General features: G+C 42.4%; 1 protein-coding gene across 2 annotated transcripts in view; it reads left to right on the top strand.

Moving 5' to 3' along the window:
* LOC137281222 (filamin-A-like) overlaps window positions 1–24,371 on the top strand; it is a 29,346-nt gene extending 4,975 nt beyond the window's left edge. The window contains exons 2-21 of one of the 2 annotated variants that reach the window (XM_067812350.1): window positions 5,413–5,608; window positions 6,307–6,372; window positions 6,916–7,129; window positions 9,388–9,499; window positions 9,782–9,969; window positions 12,882–13,037; window positions 13,694–13,825; window positions 14,450–14,579; window positions 14,708–14,845; window positions 15,167–15,343; window positions 16,016–16,159; window positions 16,551–16,683; window positions 17,477–17,619; window positions 17,958–18,059; window positions 18,863–19,048; window positions 19,889–19,993; window positions 20,239–20,415; window positions 20,607–20,756; window positions 20,946–21,113; window positions 21,433–24,371. In XM_067812350.1, coding sequence (XP_067668451.1) covers window positions 5,413–5,608; window positions 6,307–6,372; window positions 6,916–7,129; window positions 9,388–9,499; window positions 9,782–9,969; window positions 12,882–13,037; window positions 13,694–13,825; window positions 14,450–14,579; window positions 14,708–14,845; window positions 15,167–15,343; window positions 16,016–16,159; window positions 16,551–16,683; window positions 17,477–17,619; window positions 17,958–18,059; window positions 18,863–19,048; window positions 19,889–19,993; window positions 20,239–20,415; window positions 20,607–20,756; window positions 20,946–21,113; window positions 21,433–21,671 — 3,056 coding nt within the window. In that variant the 3' untranslated portion in view covers window positions 21,672–24,371. Of the gene's footprint in view, window positions 1–5,412; window positions 5,609–6,306; window positions 6,373–6,915; window positions 7,130–9,387; window positions 9,500–9,781; window positions 9,970–12,881; window positions 13,038–13,693; window positions 13,826–14,449; window positions 14,580–14,707; window positions 14,846–15,166; window positions 15,344–16,015; window positions 16,160–16,550; window positions 16,684–17,472; window positions 17,620–17,957; window positions 18,060–18,862; window positions 19,049–19,888; window positions 19,994–20,238; window positions 20,416–20,606; window positions 20,757–20,945; window positions 21,114–21,432 lie in introns of both variants that reach the window. The other variant, XM_067812351.1, reaches the window with a different exon arrangement.
* The last annotated feature ends 827 nt before the right edge of the window (window positions 24,372–25,198 follow it).

Below are 25,198 nucleotides of genomic sequence, written 5' to 3'. Positions count from 1 at the left end.
CGGTATGGACAAGTCCTGTGTTGGTGTAAATAGTAACCCAACTACAGGCCTATTCCATCAAACCAGTTCCATCTCCTTGTCAGATGTTGCACTTCGAATGCTATACGTGTAAACGTTTACAAACTCATACCGTCATCACCCTTCAAAGCACATAATCAAACCCAGAACATAACATGTATATATGGACACAGAATAAATAACACGCAATGAAACATATGTGAAGGCGTTCTGGCCTGGGACCACTTTGTGGTGAAGGAATTGGGAATACAAATGATGTACCTGGCGAACGTGGACCTGGGATTGTAAACTCGTTTATCTGACCCTTGACAATGACGACCCCAATAATCAGAACCCCGCTAATATGAACCTCTGGCATCAACATCCAGTACCATGAACCACCAGAGAGTAATAATGTAAGTAGTAGCTGTGTTAGGCCCACTGGGACGTCTTGACACGAACCTCCAGGTCGTGCTGATCCGAAACGGAATGGTTCCAACTTATAGGGGTAGGTGAGAGGTTAATGCTCCCGCTTACCATGCTAAAGACCCGAATTAGATTCCCCACACGAGTACAATGTGTGAAGCCCATGTCGGGTGTCTCCTGCTGTGATATTGCTGGAATATTTCTACAAGAGGCCGAAAATCATACTCATCCACCAATCACTCTAAATTAATAGTTCACGCATTTCTCTAACTGAACTTCAAATGAATCTGTGCATGTTGCTCTTTATGAGAATATGATCACCAAGGCAGGTCTATATTTGTAAAACGTCTTACAGAGTAACCGTTGAAGAAGTCAGGACTCGTATGTGTACAGTATGGTGGGGTCTGTGAAGTAGGGTCAACGGGGTGCTATGATTGGCTAGTTTGTTGTTTAACGTCGCACTCACCAATATTCCAGCTATAAGGCAGAGAATAATAGTGTATGGAAGTTCTAGTGCTCAATATCATGGGCATCTATGTACGCTATTGGGAAACTATCATTTGTGTCAATCAAGTTAGCTCTTTAATTGTTTCAGAAATTAACCCACAGGTACCGAATTAACTTCGACATGTGGTTTGGGTTCCTGTACTCTTAGTTCAGTTTCATCTTCTGGACTTCGATGTAAATAATGATACGTGTATGATCTGTTGTAGGCTATTAATAAAGCAATTTCATGACTGATACTAAATTGCTAGAGAAATAAACTAATTATATGAGAAATATATTTCCCGGACAACAGATTTAATTTGTTTTGAGGACATGTGCAAGAATCGACACAGTAGCAGACATGGTTTGTTTCTTGACCGCCTTTGGTGTCTTGGGGCAAGGACTGTCAATATTTCCATGTGAGGTTATTAAATATGAATATAACTACAGAGAAATCCGCTCCTCGTGACCATGGCAAACAAATACACAGGTACACGATAGTGACGATGAAGGACCTCAGTGATGCTGGAGATGCAGGTGTGTTTATCTATGAACAACTCTCAATCAATGGCTGCCACTTGGTTCAACTCGCGACTTAATGCAGTGTACTGTGGTATCTGACACGTGGCATGTTATCTAGTTATATCTGGTGTGTCAGGCACACGACTGTAGTCCACCTCACACAACCCACTAATCATGTCCTCACCTAACCCTTGTTCATCTTACACAACACAGGAATCATGCCCTCAAGTAACCGTTGTTCATCTCTAACAACACAGAAATCATGCCCTCACCTGACCCTTGTTCATCTCACACAACACAGGAATCATGCCCTCAAGTAGCCACTGTTTATCTCACACAACACAGAAATCATGCCCTCACCTAACAGTTGTTTATATGAAACAACACAGGAATCATGCCCCCATCTAGTGGTTGCCCACTTCACACAACACATGAATCATGCCCGCATCTAACTGTTGTTCCCCTCACCAGTGTTCTCGGTAGGTTTAGTACGAGTGCATGCAGAAATATTATTATAAATGCGTAGTCCATGTCTTTTGCGAGTGAAATTTTCATTACAATCCTATTTTTTTTCAAAATTTCTTGTTTTTATATGTTGCAGTTTGAATGCACTTTTAAAAATTAGATAGACCAGAGTCTATGCGTCCGAAATATATTTTTGCCCTTTTTATCAATTTCCTAAGTGGAAAGCGCAGGTTTTTGCGGTAACGAGAACACTGCCACACAAAACATGAATATTAATCATGCCCAACCTAACCGTTGTTTACCCAGCAGAACACGCAAACCATGTTCTCGTTTAACCGTTGTTCACGTCACACAACGCACCACAATACACCTCACGATATACAATTAACGATTCTAGCTCGCGACAAACTGCTGCTTACCAAACACACTGTTATCTTTCACAAAGGTCAGATACAGATACAGCCCGGTCATGCTACATGCTGGGCGTGTTAAATTTGGCCTATATCTCTTCTTATCGAAGGGTCAGTACAATTTCCAGTCCGTGCAGACTGTGGACTCCAGTTTGAGGAAATAAAGTATCACAACGATCTGCACAGGTTGATGGGACACGTGTTACATAACTGGTGTGCAGTCATCTTCACTACACAGGAAAACTGCAGTAATCCGGACGGCTATTGTTCGGTTCTGCTAAACCAGTATTCTTCATTATCTGATGTTAACTCCTCCGGAAGCTGACAATACAAATCGAGTGCTCATTGTTTCATCCATCTGGACCATAATACTGTGTAACGGCATTTGCCGCTTGAGAAAGAAAGACTGATATTGTCGATGTTGCTGTTTCCAATGGGTATGCGTGTATGTTGTATACGTCTCTTTGTATGTACGTACACACGGGTGTATGTATAGTGGTAAAAACGGTACTTGTGAGTTTGTGCGCATTACTTTGTTGAGGACGAAACTGCTTGTTTTCATTCTTTGAAAATACTCGCGCTATTCACGTGATTTCATGTTGATCAACGGAAAAGCATACAGTGGTAATTGCAGAATTTCTGACTTAGTCTTTGTAACGCAAAAAGCAGGCCCGAAACCTGTTCTTAATGTATACCTGTATGTAGACCACTCGTATCAAATGGTGTGTCATCAATGATTTACAAGCTGCAGGTGACGTAGGAATACTACTTTTCCGGAAATAAAGCTTCGAGTAGATCGTTTTGTTTTACTTATATTAAAGGAGTACATCAGTGTTGTCGGCAGGAGTGGCTAAAGAGTCCACATTGAACCTGTATAAAGCGTTAGATGTTACTAACATTCACGTGTACAATCTGAGAACAAATCGGTTATTTAAAGTACCTTCACCGCGCGTCAGATCTTTTTCCCTGAGTTGTGGGAACCGCATCGCGGGCAAAAATGCCCTACAGCCATAGTGTTGTAAGTAGCGTCTCCTTAACACGCGTGGTCAGTGAATTCCGCAATGGGGCAAGGCGAGGTGTGTTTGTCCTTCATGACAAAGCGTAATTCCTTAACTGAATCTAGTACAGACCGTATCCCTGGTGTTGTGCTGTGTCTGCGCACCATGGGCAAGACAGTGTTCTCGCAGTGGCAGTAGACTGTTGAGTTTGTTTCGTCCGACAGGTTCTGTGGCCACATCACAACCCTGCTTGCTTTTCCTCACGTAGTTTGTCGGCTTAAGAGACTGGGCCTTCGATCAATATCACGTGATTGAGAATTTATGTTCCGGGGAAAAGCATATTGATCTGAAGTTGGGGCATAAACATCAGATTTCCTTCAACCAACACCGTCATTGATTTCCAATCAAGAAACTAATATTCAATGTTGCTGTTGTATTGAACAGATAGCTTTCGTAATTTTTTGGCAGCCAAGGTAGATTCGATCTCCAGTCGATGTTCTTTTATAGTGTTATCAAAGTAAATTTGTCTTCCGTTTGTTACCAGAACTGTAGAAGGAAAATAAAAAGTCTGCAAAATTTTATGTTTTCATTTGTCCAGATCAGTCATCAGATCCTCAAGGTCACAATGAGTTAGTCTTGTCAGCGCCTGTAGTAATGGGGTAGTTAAGTTGAGAACGTCGTCAAATCACACTAAGTCACAAAACTGAAATTATTCTGTCAGTGTAAAGGATACATTTGTGGGTGTGGGCGTGTGTGTTCGTGTTCGCTTGCGTGCGTGTGTGTATTGTAATTGCATAAACCAGACACAGCCTATCTGCCCAGGTCGTCACAGTTCTTATCTTATCGATCCAAATCGATTCCTGTACTGCTGATCAACAAAACAGCGTAGTGTTTACTTTGCAGAATTTCTGCATTTATTTGTTTTTGTCATGCTCAAGCGGGCATGACTCCTGCCTTGTTAAGAACGCATTGTTATGAGATGGCGACATTACACGCAACTGATTCAGGACGGATGTACTCTCTACAACGCTGAGATTAAACTGTTGAAACGCGCATTCGACATTTTACACAGATGTGAATGAGAGTGTTTACATTAACGCCTGTTTTATCAAACTCCGAGCAATATCACGGCAGGGGACCCCAGAACTGGGCTTCAAATAATGTAACCATGTGTGGAATCGAACCCTTGACCTCAGCGTGACGGGCGAAGACTATTACCATTAGGCCACCCAGTCGCCCCTTTTACACAAGACATGCCGATGGGTGTGTCTGCGGCTGCTTGTAAAACTCTGGATTAACTGACGTGCCATGATACCAGCTGACAGAAATACCCCGTTATCACGGACACCCTACATGGATAATATAGAGACTCAAAGAACGTACAGGCAGTGTTTGCGTCAAAACGAAAAATGCTACAAACACGCAAAAATATTTCAGGCGCGGTTCTATATGTCAGAAGCACTGTGTGTATGTACGAAACCGTGCTGTAGCTATTTGTGTCCCTAAAACAACAAATAATTTACGTCGATTAGTTTAACGTGGATTTGTCCACAAATGACACTTACTGTGACATGGTGTCCACCTTATAGGTAACGGTGGGGAACGGTCCAATCAGCTCACTTACGTATCTCGCCTGGCTTCTCTGTTCTGCATCAGCGGTGCCTTCGTACCACAGAATGCACGGGAGGCTAGTTGTCTGAAATGCATGAGTTGCGACTCTTGGGCGTGACAGAATCCTGTTTTCGGTATATCAGTACCATTCTCTTACGCGTAGGCTTTGTCCAAATCTGTAAAATGAATTTAGTGGCTTCATCCGACGGATCTCAGATTGTGGTTATTGAAAAACACGCTCATTAACATAGTGAAAGATTAACATGAGAAGGACATACTGCTGGCATTCGTTCCTGACGTCCACTCCTGAAATAATACGTTTACATGCTAGAATTCATGGACCATCAATGCATGACTTCAAGAGAAATCTGTTTATCAACGCCTCATGAAGCGGTCATCTGAAGCGTCATGTTGAAACTTAGGGCAACAGGTAACCTTTGAATACTCGAATTGTATGTTACTGGTCCTCACTGATAGTTTTCACATTACTTGTTCAGGAAACGAGGACGTTGTCAATGGCAACCTGAAGTTGGTACTGGGCTTGCTATGGCATCTGATTCTGCGGTACCAGATCAGCTCCAGCAAGTCCAAGGCCCCTCCCAAGAAACTGATGATGGCCTGGTTCAAGTCCGTCCTCACTGACATCAACATCGGCAACTTCACTACGGACTGGAATGACGGCATTGCATTACAGTACGTAGTCAACATCACGGAACGAGGTCGTACTACTACAGATAAACACGATGGGCTGGGCATTCAGGTTATTGATGGAAGGTTCCGATGACGAGAAAAATAAATTGTCATTACTCAACTTGATAAAACATATATCTACCGTTGAGATCCGACTCCTCGGGGGATACTGTTAGAATAATATAAGTCAATATAGCCTCACAGATACAGTTTCGGTGCATCCAATTATCCGTTCCGTTGACGTCGTGATGTATTTCCAATGCTAATCCCTCTGCTACTGAAGGTGGTAAACTGTATGACTGTTCTCAACCCACTTGTTAATTATGTTTACAAACTGAGAAACACCAAATTGTTTCGAGTCCAGAAAACACACACTAGTGACACGCTCTATTTATCGCTGTACCCTTAAGATCAACTCATTTGTAAGAGCAGAGAGGGGCACGTATCCGGGGAAAAAACTATGATTTCACCCATGGTGTCGGTTTCAAATCCATGTTTCTCCCAGGTTTGTCAGAACCAGTTTCAAACCTGGACTTTCTAAAGATATCAAAGTTTCAGGCTGAAACATTGTGGCGTGAAAACTATTTCTCATTCACCTCGCTACTAGTCCATTATTGTAACTTTACCCTGGACGCCATGTGCGGACATTAAGCACTTGAATAATTGTTTCTCATCCCTCATCCGGACTATGCCTGTTACAGTGCCCTTATTGAATACTGCAAGCCAGGGACAAGCCCGGACTGGAGAAGTCTACGTCCCCAGGATAAGTAAGTAAACTATTTCAATAGCATCAATCATGCACTATGTTTGTACGTCAGCGAATGGCAACGATTTCCCTAACATATCCAGGACCACATAAGCGAGTGACTGAACGTATGAGCAGCAAGCCATTCCACAAGGTACGTAGAAACACATACACGTGAGCTGACCTCCAGGTGCCATTTTAAATTTTTAAATCAGGCCGAACATTCAGACATACCTGGCGACAAAGAAAATCTAAAAATCTCCCGGATAGAATCAGGTTCCTTGCTCCAGCTGCAACGTTGGGTAACGGGCCTGAGGTTACACATGTTTGAATAAGACACTACTTCAACACTGTTACCTTTTAAACAGTTTAAAGTCAAATATCTCTCAAATAGAGAAGACAGTGTATCTATACTAAGTCTATAACAGACTGAACTCTCCTCCGCTGAAATCTCTCTTCAAACCCCTCCGTGTCCTTGTCTTTTTGATCACTTTTTTTAGATTTGTTTGGTAGATTTTTCGCAAGGATCAGTTGTATTTTGCCTTTCGCGTTTTTCTCCCCGAAGGGTGGAGAACTGTCGACGAGCGATGCAGCTGGCAAAACAGCACCTGAACGTGCCTAAAGTGATAAGTCCTGAAGACTTCGCCAGTAGCGCCCTGGATGAACTGTCGGCGATGACTTATCTCTCTTACTTTCTGAAGAAGGACTCGCCAGGTTACTACTCTACACTTAACTGGGTGTGCCGCCAGCTCCGCACCACCGCTATCAGTAACCTATCGGTAAGGCATTCTCTTCTTTGTCACATGGAGTTGCAGTGGGGTAGATCACTGGGATTGTTACCCGGGTTACAGGTGTCTTCCATCCGGAACATTTTCCAATGGATTTCATGGTTATAGAGTGCATATATGTACATACATAGAAATGACCAAACCCTTCAGACCCTTTTATGAGAAATCATTACTACTAAAATTATGCTTAATGAATTTTATGATCACATTTAGTTTATTCGTAACATCAAGGATAAATTGAATCACTTTTTATAGTTATCGCGTTGTAAGTGCTTTTTATTCATTTTTGCCTTTTGGAATATATGTATTAACACATTTGGTGACATTTCTGTCGTTAAGTTCAGATATATACAACATACAATGAAGTGAAAGGTGCGTGAGTCTTTTCGGTTTTGTTTTGGCGTAAGTGTAACATTTTGAAATTATATTTAAATAATAGCCGCAGTAATATGTACAACGGACACAGCAGTGAACATTTCATTATGTCTGGACATCTCCCTAGGGTTAATTTAAATACTAGTTCATCTCAGTGTGGTTTTCGTTTTAGTTTTATCTAACGAATTTTCTCATGAACATGAAGGAAAACAAATCGCCGGTCACCACGTTCGTCTTCTTACCGTGTGCATAAGAAATGATAACATTGAGGCACTGCAATCCTTATGTCCCTATATCGACGACTGACTCGGGGAATAAAATATTTACGTCCATTAAAAAATGAAATATCATCTATGAGGCCAACTCACCTATTTACATTTTTTCACAACAATGCACTTGAATCTCGCATCAAAACACGTCCCCAATCTCAGAGTAGAAGACAAAAGACATAACTTACATGCTGAGTTCCTTGCATCTATTTGACACCAAATTCTTATACCAAATATTAGCTCTGTAAGCAAAGGCGCCGGCGGTAGGCACAACGACGTCTTTGGGAACGTCCTCCGTTGCCCGTGTTGCCACATAGACGCGGAATTCACAGAATCAAACGAATGAGGAAAACTTTGCTACAGCAGTCCCTTGCGTAATTAGGTCTATGCGTTCGTCGGGTAAGTAAATAAAGCCGGGGAGAGAAGGCTTCCTTGCATTACCCATGTCTCGAGTGAAGAATATGTCCCTTTAGAAGCGGTAAATCGGAACTATGTCGTACTGGTATTTATCATGGAGAATGTTAGCCTCGGATACCAACGGATGAGAGGATTATAGGCGGGACTGCTTGCGTGATGACGCCATTTGTATTCTTCTGTTTTTAACGTAATGTCGAGATGTTGTGATGCGCACCGCAAGGACAGAGGAGTCTGAACCCTGTGGAACATCTTCGATCTGTCCTCTCGCGTCAAATATCAAAGCTTTGTGTGTAGGATTTTCTAAAACCATTCGGAAATTTATTTTTAAACGAAAGCGTGAAGGCAAATTCGGATCATGTATCAAAGCAAGGTTTTCCAGATTCCATTAACCTTATATCAGGTGAATCTTACCACTCCGATTTAGTTTGTGTCTCTTCTAGGAACACTCAAAGCGGGTTGAGCATTCCTTTACGGTGACAAATGTTACCATCAGATAGGGGAATGGGGAAAGTAGCACACTTACAGCAATCTTCGTCAGCATCCACCGTATTCCGAGAGAAGCATCTCTGAAGGCAGACCCTGACATCATGCTATCGCTCGCGTCATGCCCTTCTCTCTGTATCAACTGAGTAATGTGTTCCGTATGGCGATAAGATAGCATCTGCAGCTGTTGTAACGTAGCAACCGACTTTCTGATGCGCAGGATTCCTGGTGACACCCATTGGTTTGAAGTGTGTCATAGTTAAACGTGTACGCTGAGAGGTAACAAGGTGTATACAACATCCACGTGGATCCTATGCTTAACCCACATGAAACATTTATAGCTCTGACTATTACTCGTGCTTGCTGGTAAGGTAAAGTACCCTTCAGTTCGAATATGTATTTACCTTAGTGTCTTGGAGGAAATACAATTTACAATTATTTACTAAAAAACGTATGTAATTGTTCCTCTTTCTCAGTGTATGTGCTCATTATATTGCCTGCTTCTCCGTGTCTTTGTCTGTAGTTAATGTGTTTGTGTCTGTAGTCACGATGATGCATGCCTGTGTCTGTATCTGTAGTCACGATGATGCATGCCTGTGTCTGTGTCTGTAGTCACGATGATGCCTGCGTCTATGCCTGCGTCTGTAGTGACGATAAAGGATACGTCTGTGTCCGGGTATGCAGTTATGACGATTTTTGCTACAGACGGACTGGAATGACGGGTTCTACCTGTGCTCTATTGTCCACTCGCTGGGGGGTGAGGTGTCCGGCTGGCCAAACGTGGACAGGAACGACCATGTAGGCAATTGCCAGAAAGGTAGAATCTGTCTGCACATATGTCCTGTTTATATAGAAACGTAAATCTTCCACTAATGTATCTTGTAGCGAGTTTATGTTAATTCCAGTGATTGATGATATTTAATATCCAGACTTAACACATATGTCGCTTAATTGGCCTGTGTTTAATATCACTTTCGGAATATGTTTGGATAAACGGGAGCGTGAAAAAGTGTCGAGACAATCATAACAAAAATTGTTGAGACAATGCTACTTTTTACTTTTGTGAGCGTAACGGTCTTCCACTATGTCCTTTGCACAGGAATCGATGCAGCGAAGGCACTTGGGGTGGAGCCACTGTTGACCGCAGCAGAAATGGCTGACCCGAGCGTCGACCAGCTGGCTCTTATGGCCTACATCAGCAAGTTTCAGAAGGTCACACCACGTAAGGCCAAGGCGGAGAAACTCGTCATGAACTGCACGCTGTCTAGAATCAAGGAGGGAACCCGGGTATATAGTTAGTTCATTATTATGATCGTCACTGATTAATCTCATCTATCTTTAAGGGCGGTGGTGTAGCAGAGTGGTTAAAGCGTTCGCCGAAGCCCCGGGTTATATTTTCCACATGGACACAATGTGTGTAACCTATTTCTCGTATCCCTTGGCGAAATATTACAGTGTAAAATGGGTGCTGCGTAAAACTAAAGTCATTCACTCATTTATGTTCAATAAACTGACGACTCTCTAGTCGACGTCACCGGTGTACAGCTTCATGCGCCCTTGTGCCAGTGTCAGACAGCTGTTACAAAGCACCACTGTTAGCTTTATAATTTTGTGGTGCTGTTATCTGTGTAGTGAATAACACATCTTGTACATTCGGTTGATGGGGAGCACACATACACACTGATTCTGCTCCATGGCAGTAACAAGTGAAGATCCGGGTTGATAGGTGACGCTCAGCAGCGACAGCCACATGTACAGGAGTTCATATGTTGTGTCGCATTTTTGTGTTTCATAATTACTCGTCTTTCCTGGGAAAAGGCATCGACATGTATAAGGATACCTCAGAGGGATTTATGAAACCGTTTGGACATTTTTTCCATCTAGAAATGTGGATTTACAATGCGTTTTGGTTGACTATATTGCTGACTATTTCAAGTTTCTCCTGTGGGAAATCAATCAACAGGCAAGCACTGTAGTCACTTGGCTCGCTCTAGGACAATAAGACAATGGGTACCAATCAAGCCCGCATTGTGTACAGCAGGGATGACCTTATGTTACTACAACCAACACTGATTACAGTTAAGGTAAAATGTTTCGAATTGCACACCGGACCTGTGTAATCTGAAAAGGGAAAGAGACCAGAAAACTGGAAGGAAGTTAAAACACATATTTCTGAGATGTCAACTTTTAATAATCTCACCCACATAGTTTCAACCACTCCTGATGTTCTTGCAGTTAACAGCGTGTTTTATATCAGCATGTACTGAATCAAAACAGACAACTTCAAGCGGGGTAAATCAACCAAATTTAACAAGCGATACCGCTGAGTAACAGCAGGACAAGTGGCTGTGTCTTCCTTGTACTCAATGAATTGCAAATCTGTCAATCAGCTATATGAGGCATTGCTATCGTACATAGAACTTCATGTAAACAAGATGAAGATATGTGCTGATGAAAGTGCTCCACATTTTGAACACAAGTAACATCCACCTCAATATGTGTGTAATATAACGCCCTCTACTATCCAGGGTAAATGGTCTTAGAATCAGCACATTCTTCGCCGAGTGAGCAGTATATCTGGATTTGATATCTGGAACCTCATTGCCCAGGAAATTATCATAACTGGCTACTGACTCTTTCACTTGGACGATCTTTCCAACAGTAATGCAAAGCAGTTCTACTGTCTACTGGACACCCGTGGTCTTGTAGAGGTAATTACCGGTCCTACACATATCCACGACCACACACTAGATGTGTTGATTACCAGACATGTCAGTCCTTCTCTACGTAGTGATCTTCTGGTAGCAGATCGTGGACAGGAACGGTAATTCAGCTAGAGATCGTTTTGCAAAAATACTCTGGTCTCCACTGTGTCAAACCTGGGCTAAGGGGACAATCATGCGCCTCCCTTAGATACAAGCTATAACCATCCATGAATTTATCAAGGATGAGGATTCCTGTACATACCTCACAAGTGGTTCACTGGATGACCTTCTGAGTCCCTACAACATAGGATTTCAAACAGTGATTGATGATACTTACACACAAACGATAGCTCTGAGGCATGACTCTCCACGGTATTGTAATGATCTACGTGTACTGCAGCACCAATGACATAAAGCAGAGAGATTCTGACATTGGTCTAAGCTTCTTGTACACCATCAATTGTTTAGGAGTACGTGTCGTATCACAAGCTGCTTGTAAGGATCAAGATCTAGAGTGGGTACTCTGGCAATAGGATCATTGACTGTGGCTCTGACTATAAACAACTTTTCAAAACGCTGATGGGACACTCAGTTGAGGTTATCATGATTAGTGTCTCATCTGACAAGATACTGGCTGATAAGTTCAAGGACTTCTTTACTGAAAAAATAGAAACTATCAGGGACAGTTTTCAGTTTGATTCTTAAACTCTTTGCACCCCGACTGCCGATGTTGAAAATGCCAACAACATGATCTCTCCTATATGGCTTATGCGGATGATCAGGAGTACAGATTGGTGAAACCTGGGATTTCTTGGACACCAGCTTCGAGAGCAGTGGAAACCTGTGTGTCCGATTTCATCATCTGGACAAGCGACAATATGCCAACGTCAATCAGAAAACACTGAATTTATTATTTTCAGTTCCATGACCTCTAATTTTGACACCAGTGATATGCAAATACAAGGCGGACACAACTCTGTTCAAGCAGCTGTTTTGAAACCGTTTCAGCTAATCTGTGGAACAGTCTCCAGTCAGCCTACGAAATTCACCTTCACTCGATATTTTTAAGAAAGCTCTTAAAACTCATCCTTTTAAAACTGATTATTGCACATAACGGTTTTCCGTATCTTTGGTGTCATTTTACTTCTTTTATGTGCTTTACCATGCTTTTAATATTATATTTTATATTTTAACATCGCAGGTATGTCACTTGTATATCACATACAGTAATTTACACACGAAGCGCCTTAGAGCGTTTTAATAAGCATGTTAGGTGCTATAGAAAATCTTGTATTGTATCATTTATTATATTAATTATTTAATTGAACTGGCCTTCAACACCTCGTGCTTCACATATGAGGCGGCTAAATGGGTCGGGTGGTCAGGCTCACTGACTTAGTGTACACTTAGTATATAGTATCACATACAGCTTGAATATTGCGTAGTTCAGCTTTAAAAAAACAAGTCAGTAACTGTGTTGATGTTCGTTGCCAGGCAACGTTTTCGCTCGACATTGTAGACGTTGATGTGGCTAAAGGGAAAACAAAGGTTGAAATCCGAGGCTCTAGTACCCAGCCTCGTTGTGAGATGAAGTGGAAAGACAAGGTCGTGGAGTGTTCCTTCGTCCCCACTGAGACTGGGGAACATCAGGTGAGGATGTAGTGACAACTGTGTGCGCGCGTGCGTGTGTGTCTGCTTGCGTGTATGCGTACGCGTGTGTGTGTATGTGTGAGTCGGTGTGGATCTTGTGTGAATATGTTTTGAGGATAGATATCGGTGATGGTTACACATGACTGGATATGTGGCGGGAAGTTCTGAGAACAAAATTGTGAATAAGCTTAGGCCTACTCTATTGTTTTAAATCTTGCAAATGATTACTGCCCTAACACGTGGAACGCTTTGTTGACATTTTACGATGCTTCAATGAATATTTGTCATGGTCGTGCTTGACGGACATCGATTCGACATGTGCTGTGTTTCTCGTTGCAACAGACCCACGTCGGCAACTATTGGATCTTATATAAACATATGTAGAAACAATATATTTATGCCTTAAGTCCAGTTTGTTTACGAATCAGGAGAAACTGAGAAGTCTTATTCATATTGTCATTAGAAAGATGGATTTTCAACATGAAACCGACACTAACAATTAATACGTCATACGGCAACAAACGACGTGGCCCAGTGACGTGGACGTCACGACGGAGATACATAAAGTTTATGCAGTAGTGTGAGCGTAATGATGGCGAATGTCTCTTGTGTTTAACAATGAAACTCCTCAGTAGTGAAGTTCTTATCCTCCACAGATACATGTGTACTACGACGGGGAAGAGATTCTTGGAAGTCCCATGTCATTTAAGGCTACGCCCGACGCCTCAAGGGTCAACATCAAGACATCAGAGGGCGAGTGCAGGGTCGGGGATGCGTACAAGGTCTTGGTCAGTATAGATTTCGCATTGCTGTTTTAATAAGATGTCCATGTATGTTTGGGATTCGTATCTATGATCTGAAAAATCCTTCTACAAACTATCCAATGTATGTGTGATGTTATTTCTGGACATAAGAGTGCCTCGGTGGTTTAGGTTGCTGAAATTTCTCTGTGCAGATTTGCGTCCCTTCGATGTGCCAGGAACCTGTGATCGTGGACTTAAATCAGATATTCGTCCTCTTCATATATTTTCATTTTGTCAAAGTTTTTCTGTGCTCGTGGGTTTCTCAAAAGTCGTAAAGTTTTGTATCACTTCGCGCTTTTATTCCGCACCAGGGTGGTGTGGTGGCATAGTGGTAAAGCGTTGGCTCTTGACGCCGCAGACCCGGTTTTTGTTCCAAAGGGTACAATGTATAAGCCACATTTCTGGTCAGAGTGGCATTGCGCGAATATATCTGACAGCAGCATAAGCTATAACTCCGTCATGAAACTGACAGGGCGTATATAAATGATATACGTATATTCTTCAAAGTGGCAATAAACTCACGAATATTTCACGACGTGTTTCGACATTTTGTTTACATTTAGACTGCTGCCTTCAATTATGAATAAACCTTGAAGTGTTGACCTTCAGGTTGACCTTGCGGGCGTGGCGGAGGGCGAGTGTATGATGGAACTAACTGCGCCGTCCGGAGACATCAGGACTGTTGGTTGCAACATGGAACACGGCAACATGGTTGGCTCCTTCCACCCAACAGAACCAGGTAGGCCACTGTCGTGCAGCCAAAGCCCAACAGTCAGTTAACCATTACATCTGTTATAATCTGTTCTCTGTTACACGGTGATGACGTCCCGTCTACAGCACATTGACAGAGGCTGTGTCCTCTTGCAGGAAACTGGAAGGTGACCGTCTTGTTTGAGGGTCAAGAGGTCCAAGGAAGCCCAGTAACTGTCAGGGCATACGACGTTGACAAGGCCTGGATGTCCGGACCACAACAGGGTTTTGTTGGTGAAAGATCCATTTTCACTGGTATGTAGCACAGTCATTGCTCGCTCGTCTTGTCAGAATAAAGTGTTGTAGAACCGTAATAACGAACTAAACCGAGAAATGAAAAAAACAACACCTTGAAATAATACCACTGTAGCTATGGTACTTTGATGTTTACTAAATCTTCATGTATACTCTACGTAACTTATTGTCACTGTTGTTATTGTTGTTGTTGACCTCGGTTTATTATATCCGCTACTTTATTGTTATACTTCATTATGTCAGTATATATTACCTTTGGTGTCATGGCGATTCTCAATTCAATACGTGGAGTAGATGGTTCGATACTGATCTTCATTCCAGTGAACTGGAAAGCGGCCGGAAGTGACGACATAAGCGTGAATGTTACCGGACCCAACTCCGACGTCGTTAGAGACGTGGAAGTCGTCAACAATGGCGGAGTAAAGGAAATACGCTTTGCACCTCAAGAGACAGGACGACACACGGTCCGGGTGAAGCTGAAGAACAAGCAGATCAGGGGTATGTATGTCTGAGACCCTGGCCATGTAAACACACCTTCCCCGCTGCTCTGCATATACCCCGATATCGAGATGACCAGAGCATTTTCGGGAATATATACTGAAAAGCAAAAGAAACGCAAAAGGAAAAAATACATCTCATAAAGTAACCGTTCATGTCTATGCCTGCTGTTTTCAAACCTTGACACAAAGCCAGAGTTGCGTTTCTTTTTCTGTTCAGTATATCTGTATACAGGCATACATTTATGGTCTTAATACATTTTTTGTAGTGTTCTTTGCTCGAAAGAATTTGCTGATATCAACATGTGTTTGCAAGAGGTGATTTCAGAGATCAGAGCCAATCACTGGCTTGTATGATCCGGACTGGATTACTTAAAGTCAGACCGCCCTCTAAGTGAGACAAACGGCGTCCACGGAACAACGTATATGTAGTCTCTATATTTTTCTCTTCCTGAGTTGTGTTCAGATAATATCGTCCCTATTCTACTGCAAAACATATTCAGTACATGGTATTACACTTCACCAAATGCGAGAGATGCACGCCTCATCATAACAAAGTTGCCGTAACGGAGTAAAATCTGTATCGCTGATTTAACAGAGCACATCACCAGTGGATCCACGTGTACATTGTTGCAATGTTGTACTTTGTGTAAATGTGTACACTGTTCCTCAGGGTCACCGTGTCAGATGGAGGTGTTCGACCCCAATTCTATCACCGTCATGGGTGACGGACTGTCAGGGGGCGTGAAGGCGGAAGAGGCACACTTCATTGTGGACTCTCGAGGCACCGGCGTCGACATCACTGTCCACATCGAATGTACGTACCCCTGTATCTTGTCATCTGTTGCCAATAGTAGTTACAAGTGAGGGCAAATGCCTTCTGCCCATGTATGCGCCTATACCTACTCTGCCGCCCTTTCTCTTGATACAAGGTGCTGATCATGGAAATATCAAACAATCGTTAATCGATGTTCCTTTTTACATTGGTGAATGATATCTAGAAAACGTTAACAAAAAGGTTAAAACGATACTTTCTGAAATCTAAAACAATACGTCATGGTAAACAAAGAATTTCGATGGTTGGTTGTAGTCAAAAAACTATCTGGATGGTTGACTGTAGTGAACGCACAATCTCGATTGCTGACTTTAGTGAACATACAATTTCGATGACTGGCTTAAGTAAAACCCGCCGTGGTTCTCTGTTTCAGCTAAGAACGGGACTAAGATAGACTATCAGAGGTACAACCTGCCTAGCGGGGCAACCGAGTACAGGTACATCCCTCATCTTGCGGGCGCCTACAGGATTGACGTCATGTGGGGCGACAGACATGTCAGCGGTAAGTGTCGTCATGTCTCCTCCGCTAAAATGCGATTTTTGGTAAACAGTGAAATTCTATTGCTTAAGTTTTGTTATTTAATGATGCAGAATCGTATAAATGAATCGTATAAATGTTAAAAACACGTGAAGATTCGGGTTAGAAGTGATCTTCAGCAACACGTTCCTGTAAAAGGTGACTCGTTGATTTGGTTGACGCATGTCATCGTGTCCCAGCAGCATAGATTGATGCTCATGTTGTCGATCACTGTGTTACCGTTTTCACGTCCAGACTCGGTTTTTTACAGATCGGTGATAATGATAATGAAAATGATATTGACACCGTTGACGTGTGAATGCATTTTCGCTTTGTTCTCAAAGAAGAATTCTGAGTCAATGTACTGCAGGATTTTCCTGACGTCAAACAATACAGTCTCCAGTCGTGAACGTAATTGATCAGCAGTTTGTATGACGCTTTTCTTGGCAATCACCAGCTGGTTAAGTACATTCCACCAGTAGCAATCCTCGTTCGTATCCGCTTCCTGATTTCTTTAACACAAATCTCAAGTACACGATACGTGTTATCTGTATTTTGTGACCTACATTAAATCTCCTTAACACTTAATTCCGTCTAGATAAATCCGAAAGCACATGTCGTGTGCTGCAAATGCTTGGGTTTGAAACCACCGTTAGTAATATACCAGCAATATCACAGTTTGGGAATAGAACTCGGCTGTGTAACGAGCGAACGTTCTCACCCCTTACCCCATGGATTACTAGACAACACGTTAACATGAGTGATTCTGCGTGTCAAGGTAGCCCGTTCTTTCCTGGATTCACCGACCGCTCCGGTGTAACTTTGCTGGACGACCTTGAAGATCGCAAGGACGAACAAGACCGTATTGCCCTAGAGTTCAACAAGGTCACCACCTTGGACTTCGATACCAGCAATGCCGGGCCAGGTAATGTATTGATCAATCATTACGTATTACACAAAATAAATATTACTTATTGGTTGATCATATGAACTGGTATGAGCTACGAGAAGTCGGTTTCTGACAAAATAATCTCAGTGTCATGTATATTGTGACTCTGATTATACTGGAGAATGGATTAAATTGTATGCTTGGAATCTTGAATAAAATATCTTCCAGTTAAAAGGGGTTATCAGCTACTGAGCTTTAGGCGTTTCTGATAAACTGAAATGGATTGTAGAATGCTCCTATCAGTGGAAACAGACTTTGACACACATTTAGCCAACACACGATCTATACTTAACCTTCCGGATACCCCCGTACAGGGCGTATGACGTGTGAGATACTCGGTCCCCTGGGGAAGATACCTGTCCACGTGAACCAGAAACAAGAGGAAGCAACAGTTTCGTTCACAGCGAAGCATGAGGGTAGGTGTTCATCAGTAATATGGTCACACAGTGTATTATGCTTTATCTTATCTCATCGTACACGTAAATGCCGCTGTCTGATTAGCTGAACGCTCCTCTATTATTTTCAGTGCACCCCGTGTACTAGCGAGGGGTGCAATGCAACCCGAATAACATTGCATCACACATGATGTACAAAAATTGCCGATGTATTACGAATTCAATTCGATGGAAGGGAGATAACTCTAAATCTATTTTACTTGTGTCGTTCGCAATATCTAGCGATGGCTACGAAAAAGTTTGCCTCTCATTCAAATAAATAACTTTTGACAAAACGTTCAAATGTAGTCCCTGTGAATATTAAGAATTACATCGCTGCGACTTTGATAATTTCTACGGGGAAAAGAACAGCAAGATTCGAGATTCGAAACGTTTGATTCACACAGGTTAGCTAAAGTGTACGATCCGACACTCGTGATTCAAGCAGATCAAAATTGACGTTGAGGTCAACCCGTGGTCCCTCGTGATCAGCGAACAACTTACATTATGTTTATGTCGCAATTAGCCTGCAATTCTTGTTTTTTGATGTAGAGAATGAGTTAGTAGAGATTTCTTGTCTTTGTGAAATAACAGTTATTGTTCTGTTCAATGGCAGGTACAACACATCATTTTTAATGATCACATGAATTCCACTTGTTTAACAGGGCAGCAAGAACAGTTCTCAAATTCCAGCAGTGTTCACCACATTTAACCCAGCAATGATATACCAGTGAGGTAGTAACAAGCACGAGATGGTCTGACATGTCCTGTTTGTCTGGTTTAAGGTGACCACTACATCCATATCTACTGGTCTGACGTGCCGCTAGAGTGGTCTCCCCTGCTGGCCTACTGTCCAGGCCCTATCCTGCCAGTTGACGTCACCAAGGTGCACGTCGTGGGCAACGGGGCCGTGTCGGCGAGGGCGACTGTCCAGGCGGAGTTTGTCGTGGATGGGAAGAAAGCCGGACCTGGTTAGCTGGATATTTTAGCTCGTTACCACACTTCGTTGGTGAATCTTGAATGTTGTTGATATTGTTTGATGTTTGTCCTTGCGTTCTTGCTATAGAAATAGCTTATCACAGTGTGCGGTACATAACACCTCTGTTGGTACATGGCACGGAACTTGTAGCAGGTGTACCCGCAACTAGGTGTCAACTAGGTGTATGCACGTATTCATTTGGTCACCATCTGGTCTTATACCAATGGATTTGTGGGTTCCTTTTAGTGCACAGAGATGTGCACTCTACACTAGGGGTCAACACAGAAAGTGTCAGCACACTAAGCTGACGCCAAGGTTTTTACACCCGGTCACTGGTGGGCTCGACCCCGACATCTTAGCCTCGCTGGGTCACTAGCCTGGCGCTCTAGCCAGCCTGCCCACCCCGCCCTCATGTCATGCTGCAGGTGCATGATACATGTCTTGTTACAGGTGTATAGTACATGACAATTGTCGTTTTGCAGTTGTGTGGTACATAACATGTGTTGCAGGTGTTTGTAACATGAAGTTTGTTTACAGAGGTTAGTGGTACATTACACATGTGTTGTAGATGTGTGGTACATCACACACGTTTTGCAGGTGTGTGATATATCACAGTTCTCTTGCTGTCTGTGTGTGGTACATGACACATGTGTTTCATGTCTGTGATATATGACACATGTGTTGCAGGTGTGTGGTACATGACAATTGTCTTGTATGTCTGTGGTACATGGCTCATGTGTTGTATGTCTGTGGTACATAACACATGTGTTGCAGGTGTGTGGTACATGACACATGTGTTGTAGGTGTGTGGTACATGACACATGTGTTGCAGGTGTGTGCAGGGTGCGAATGCAGGGTGTCCGTGACAATTTAGCCGTGGACGTGAAACCCATCAAGTATGACCGCTACAGGTGCACATACACGTCGCCAAACCCAGGTAAGTGCCCATCTCAGAGAAAAAAACAAAACGTGTATGTGCGTTGTTTAAAGCAATACCTACATAGTGTCATTTTGTACATTATCACATAATATACGTCCAGTACGTTTATATATTAAAATATAGTGTAAATGATGCTCTGCAAGCTTTCCTACACACGATCAACATTACCACATACGCTGAGGAACAATGCGTCAGTATGACACGTTCCCTCCATCAGTTATTGATTATTATTATTCTTCCAGGCGGCTTTCTGCTGTACGTCTACTGGTCAGATGACCTTGTTCCCGGATGTCCTTTCAAGATCACAGTGACCCCAAAGGGAGACGTCAGTAAAGTCAAGGTCACCGGCGAGGGCTTGCGAGGTGGAATAGCAGGCCAAGAACTCACGTTTCTGGTTAATACAAAGGAAGCGGGCCCCGGTAAGTGCGGACTGGACGACTTTCAGTTAGTACTGTTTCAGCAGTCCGTGTTATCGGGTTTATTCCACTAACCCAAACCTGCTGGAGGGGAACGTCATGGACGAGTAATTCAGATAAAGCTGAAATGTTTCCCTCGTATATTCACGTTTCCATAAGACTGTGTAACTGGTAATGGTGTTTGATGCCAACAGGGGAGATAACTGCCACCTGCACAGGGACACGTCAGAGTCTGAACTGTGACGTCATGGATGACGGCAGTGGACTCTCTACAGTGAGACTGACGCCTGTCGAGGCCGAGAAACATTTGCTTCAGATTCGCTATGATGGAGCGACTGTACCAGGTAAGGATGACGAAGGTAAAAGTTTTCTCCGACTGAAAGACAGTACTAGACACGAGTGACCGACTTCAGACAGGGCTGGAAATGCAATACTTGTGATTTGAAGAAAAGTAGGATTGCTTTACGATGTCCCAACAAACCAAATAAAAGTACAGGAGCAGACCTTTTGAATACATTTTCCAATATCTTCAGGTAGTCCGTTTGTGCTCCGTATCGGCGAGCCTCCCAACCCAGCCAAGGTGAAGGTTTTCGGACCAGGTTTGGACGACGGGCTGATTCAGGTCTACGAGAGCAAGTTTCTAGTGGACACTCACGGGGCTGGCGCAGGCCAACTGGCAGTCAAGATCAAAGGTCCAAAAGGTGAACATTTAGAACTGTGTCGTATGTTAAATGGGCTTTAAAGTTGTGAACTAGTAACTGTTTCGTTAACGATGTTAAACAGGTGGGGCGCTGGGCTAAAATGAATGGAACCACGATCTGATTGTTTGCTTCTATAATTGGTTGGAAAGCCTATTAAATGTGTGTGCAATTTTAACTTGCTCTGCTAAATGTAGCTAAAGACTGATTTGCGTGTTTGTGCTTTCGTAGAAGTATAATAGTTACAAGTTGTACAGAACAACACACAATATCATGAGCAAGTATGTGGTATCTGTACTGAATCTTCTATCCATCATTGCAGGGGGTTTCAAGGTTGACATGAGGCGGGAAGGTCAAAGTGACCGTAACATTCTGTGTCGGTATGATCCGACAGAACAAGGTCAATACATCATCAACGTCCGCTGGTCTGGTGTCCATGTACCCGGAAGTCCATTCGAGGTCAACATATTTGAGTCACACGATTCCTTCCGAGACTTTTTACAACAGCAAGGCAGAGATTTGGAAAATCACAACGACCTTGAGTGGCGGGAAGACATATGACTTCCGCTTCATAATTGACTTTCTGCCAAACTGTCCATGTTTTGACTCGCACTGACGTATCCGATGTTATGAGTGTCAGGTGACCGAGTAGTTCGTGTCCGTTACACATGCCAAGTTGACAGCATATGCATACGTTACATGGCACGATATCATACTTTCGTTTTATTCGATTTTGTGACTTCGTGATATCCAAGTTTAAATGTTGGACACTATGAATGAACAAGTCCAAATGACGGCAGTTCTTCCGTTCTGCTGAATAGCTGAAAATCCAACATCGTCCCGAGTTGACGTCGTCTATATTGCATCCTCGCCATCAACTTCAATAACCAAGTGCAATGTTCATGTTTACCAATCACCAGTGTAACCTTATTATATTCATCGTTTGATTGTTTTAATTCCAACGAGCTCCTGCTGTACAGAGACCATATATGACCAAAGGCTGTCGATGCATGTGGACAGTATGCCTGTATTTTGGCAGTGTTAACGTGGTATTGTCGTCGGTCACTGCAATCAGGGCCCTGTTTCACCAAACTCAGCCTCAGACCTCGTAACCTTTCTCGTAGCATCCGCAACTGCCGTGTTACATTATAGGAGGTACAGTGGCTGCGAGAAAACTTACAAGATGTTAGGTGTACGAGAGTTTTGTGAAACGAGTCACTGGCTTGTAATTCTGTGTCTCTGCTGAAACCTAGTGCTTTACCTGTTCATTGTAAATTCTAAGAGATAATTCTGTGTTTAACACAGCTATTGTTTTAGCTCTATTGCCCGATCCATGTACTAGTACCCGTCCTCACAGGCCACACCAACTCCGAGGGTGACTCTCTGTTGAGTGTGCGTGTCGGTGAATCAATAGCAGCGCGAATGAGTACAGTATGCCATCTGCAAATGTATCTAGCATAATATATATCCTGGCTCTGTATGTTAGTATGTTAGAGTGTGCCTCTATTCAAGAGTGTCCAAAGTCTGCCAATCGTCTCCTTCCAACATGTTATATTTTGAATCATGCTTTGTAAAAATGTGCAAATTCTAGGACTGTTTGGGTGTTGAATCTCATAGGGATTTGAACCCACACATGCTCGAATGGGCTTTTGTTGTCATCCGAGATATAACAGGCCATATTTTACCACTGTCTTGTGCACTGACATTCAGCGCATATTTAGGCTTCCGTTGACATGACATTGAGAATATTTTGTGTATCATATTCCAATAATGCCAGTAGTATCTTAGTTAAGAACGTCCACCTCCCTCAACGAACACATTCAATCTGAGCAGCTCACTTTTAACGGTTTAATTGCTCGTTGTGATTCCCTGGGACGTGGCTGACCTTTCGTGTTGATGTAACAACAATACGCCATGACAATATCCCGTTTACAATCCGCTGTTATAGGAACTGTAGCCTTGATTATAATGTCTACACACTGTATGTTTGTCCGCCACATTGTTCATCCGATCGACATACGTCATCAGCAGTAGGGAAACTAGCATGTAGTGTCTCCCCTCACCTTCAAATACAACAAAATACAGTTGTACTTAGTCTCTGTACAACATGGACAAAGTGGTACATCTAAGATTAGTCTGTGATAGTTGTTGATTACACACCGTTATGATTACGGCTGTATAATGATTATCCTTTATATGTATATGATATGTACATATCCGCAACCTCACCAGCATAGCCATTCAATGTCCGAGAAGACCGTTAATGTATTTTAACATAGATCCAGATGTTAGCGTAAGTTGCCTTGGAAGAATAACGCTCAGATTATTGTATCAGAAGACGTTTTGTAACACTATTCTTAAACCACTCCAGACAGTGTCAACACTTGGCTTCAGTTATAACTGTTATAACGGAAAGGTCTTAATCAGGATTATCTTGTAGCAAGTAATCGTCAGAGAAGGAACGTTTGTTTTGATATTATGAGTTTAGATGTACTTTTTGAGGTCCAAATTGTCTGAAAATGACCCGAACCCCAACAAACTTGACGGTATATAATACAGCTATGCTTTGACTTTCTATCACGTTTCTACAGGAAAGATCTAAACATGAACCCTTACTATTATGAGAATTCATTTTTTCGAAACTTACGTTTCTTTTGTGGTTTAGTATATGACCCTTGTCCCACCATCCATACCTAGAGAGCCGCCTTTAATATAGCACATAAAGTAGCCAGGAGTATATGTATTTCACATCGTGTATTTTGTAATATTCAGAAGTGAACCAATTCGTCTTAAATGACAGACTGTTTGGAACTGAGACAACTTATTTGGAACTGTTTGAGACAATTATTGTTTCCAGAGATAGTGAGTAGATATATGCGCTAAAGCGGCATAAACACAGTTCGTCTTTTGCCAAAGTCTATGCTCCCCACAATACTATCACAATGGCTGTTCCGCAATGGTCCGGCGTGTATTCAAGCTTCACACTAGCCTGCCTCGGGAAATATAGGGATGATCACACAGGACAGCTGTCCAGCCGATTCAGTAGATCAGTGTGTAAACACACAGAATTCTCGTCATGTGGATTGTGATGATAAAGCATAATAAACAACAAACAACCACAGTGTTTCATAATGTTTCATGGCCATATCGTTCATATACATTGTATTATAATGTTGCATAATTGTTAAAACCAGTATGGTTCGTTGTAGAAACCTTGTTAATTTCTTGCAATCATCAGAATAAAGTGATCTTGAAATGCAATGTTGTATGCAACGTTACTCATTCGTTAAACATACAGAGGGTTGAGTCGTATTCAGTAAGCACGTGGGGTGACCAATCAGGTTCCTAACAAAACAGCTCCCCCCTACAATCATTGAACTTCCGTCATTCTCTCGTATTCAGTTCAAGTTGCCCTTCAGTTAATGAAGGGCGATTAACAACGTCGTCTATTCATGCGTCCATTATTGATAAAGATAGATGTGATTGAATAATACATCAAGTGAAAGATTATATAGACATATGCACCTTCGCTTTCAGTACTTGTACCTACGTTCGTCTCACCCTGTCGAATATGCTCTTCCACGGTGGTGACCGTTTGCAAGTTGGTACTGGATTACAATGCTTGCAAATGTGCAGTACAGTTATATCGGGTATGGATTTAGTAACAATAAGTTATGGTCATTCAAATCGCAAAGGAAAGCCACAGTTCATATTCTGGTCCGAAACGGATCCGTTGCCAACTCGTCGCTGTTTGATTTAAGCTTAGCAGAAATACACCGGTAGAAACTTTGCGTAAACTGTTCTGAAAACATAATACTAAGTGTAAGATGCTGAACGCTGGAAATCTTTAAAAAACAAAGTGTAAACCTGATATTACTACACGTTATTTTATGGAAGACATACAGTTAATGTCTACAAGGGTGACACAGCACAATGAAAGATAGTCATTGACCCATGCTAAAAGACTGGGGGATTTGGCCGCAGGTAAAATGAAGTTTTAAGAAAATGCTGTTGAAAAATCCTTTCATCGACAGCAACACAGATTCCGTTTCAAATCAATCTAGCTAAAATCACAGTATAGTGATTGC

The sequence above is a fragment of the Haliotis asinina genome, chromosome 4, assembly GCF_037392515.1.
Source record: "Haliotis asinina isolate JCU_RB_2024 chromosome 4, JCU_Hal_asi_v2, whole genome shotgun sequence".
Lineage (NCBI taxonomy): Eukaryota > Metazoa > Mollusca > Gastropoda > Lepetellida > Haliotidae > Haliotis > Haliotis asinina.
Note: the sequence above shows the minus strand (reverse complement) of the source record. Positions and strands in the feature narration are given on the sequence as shown.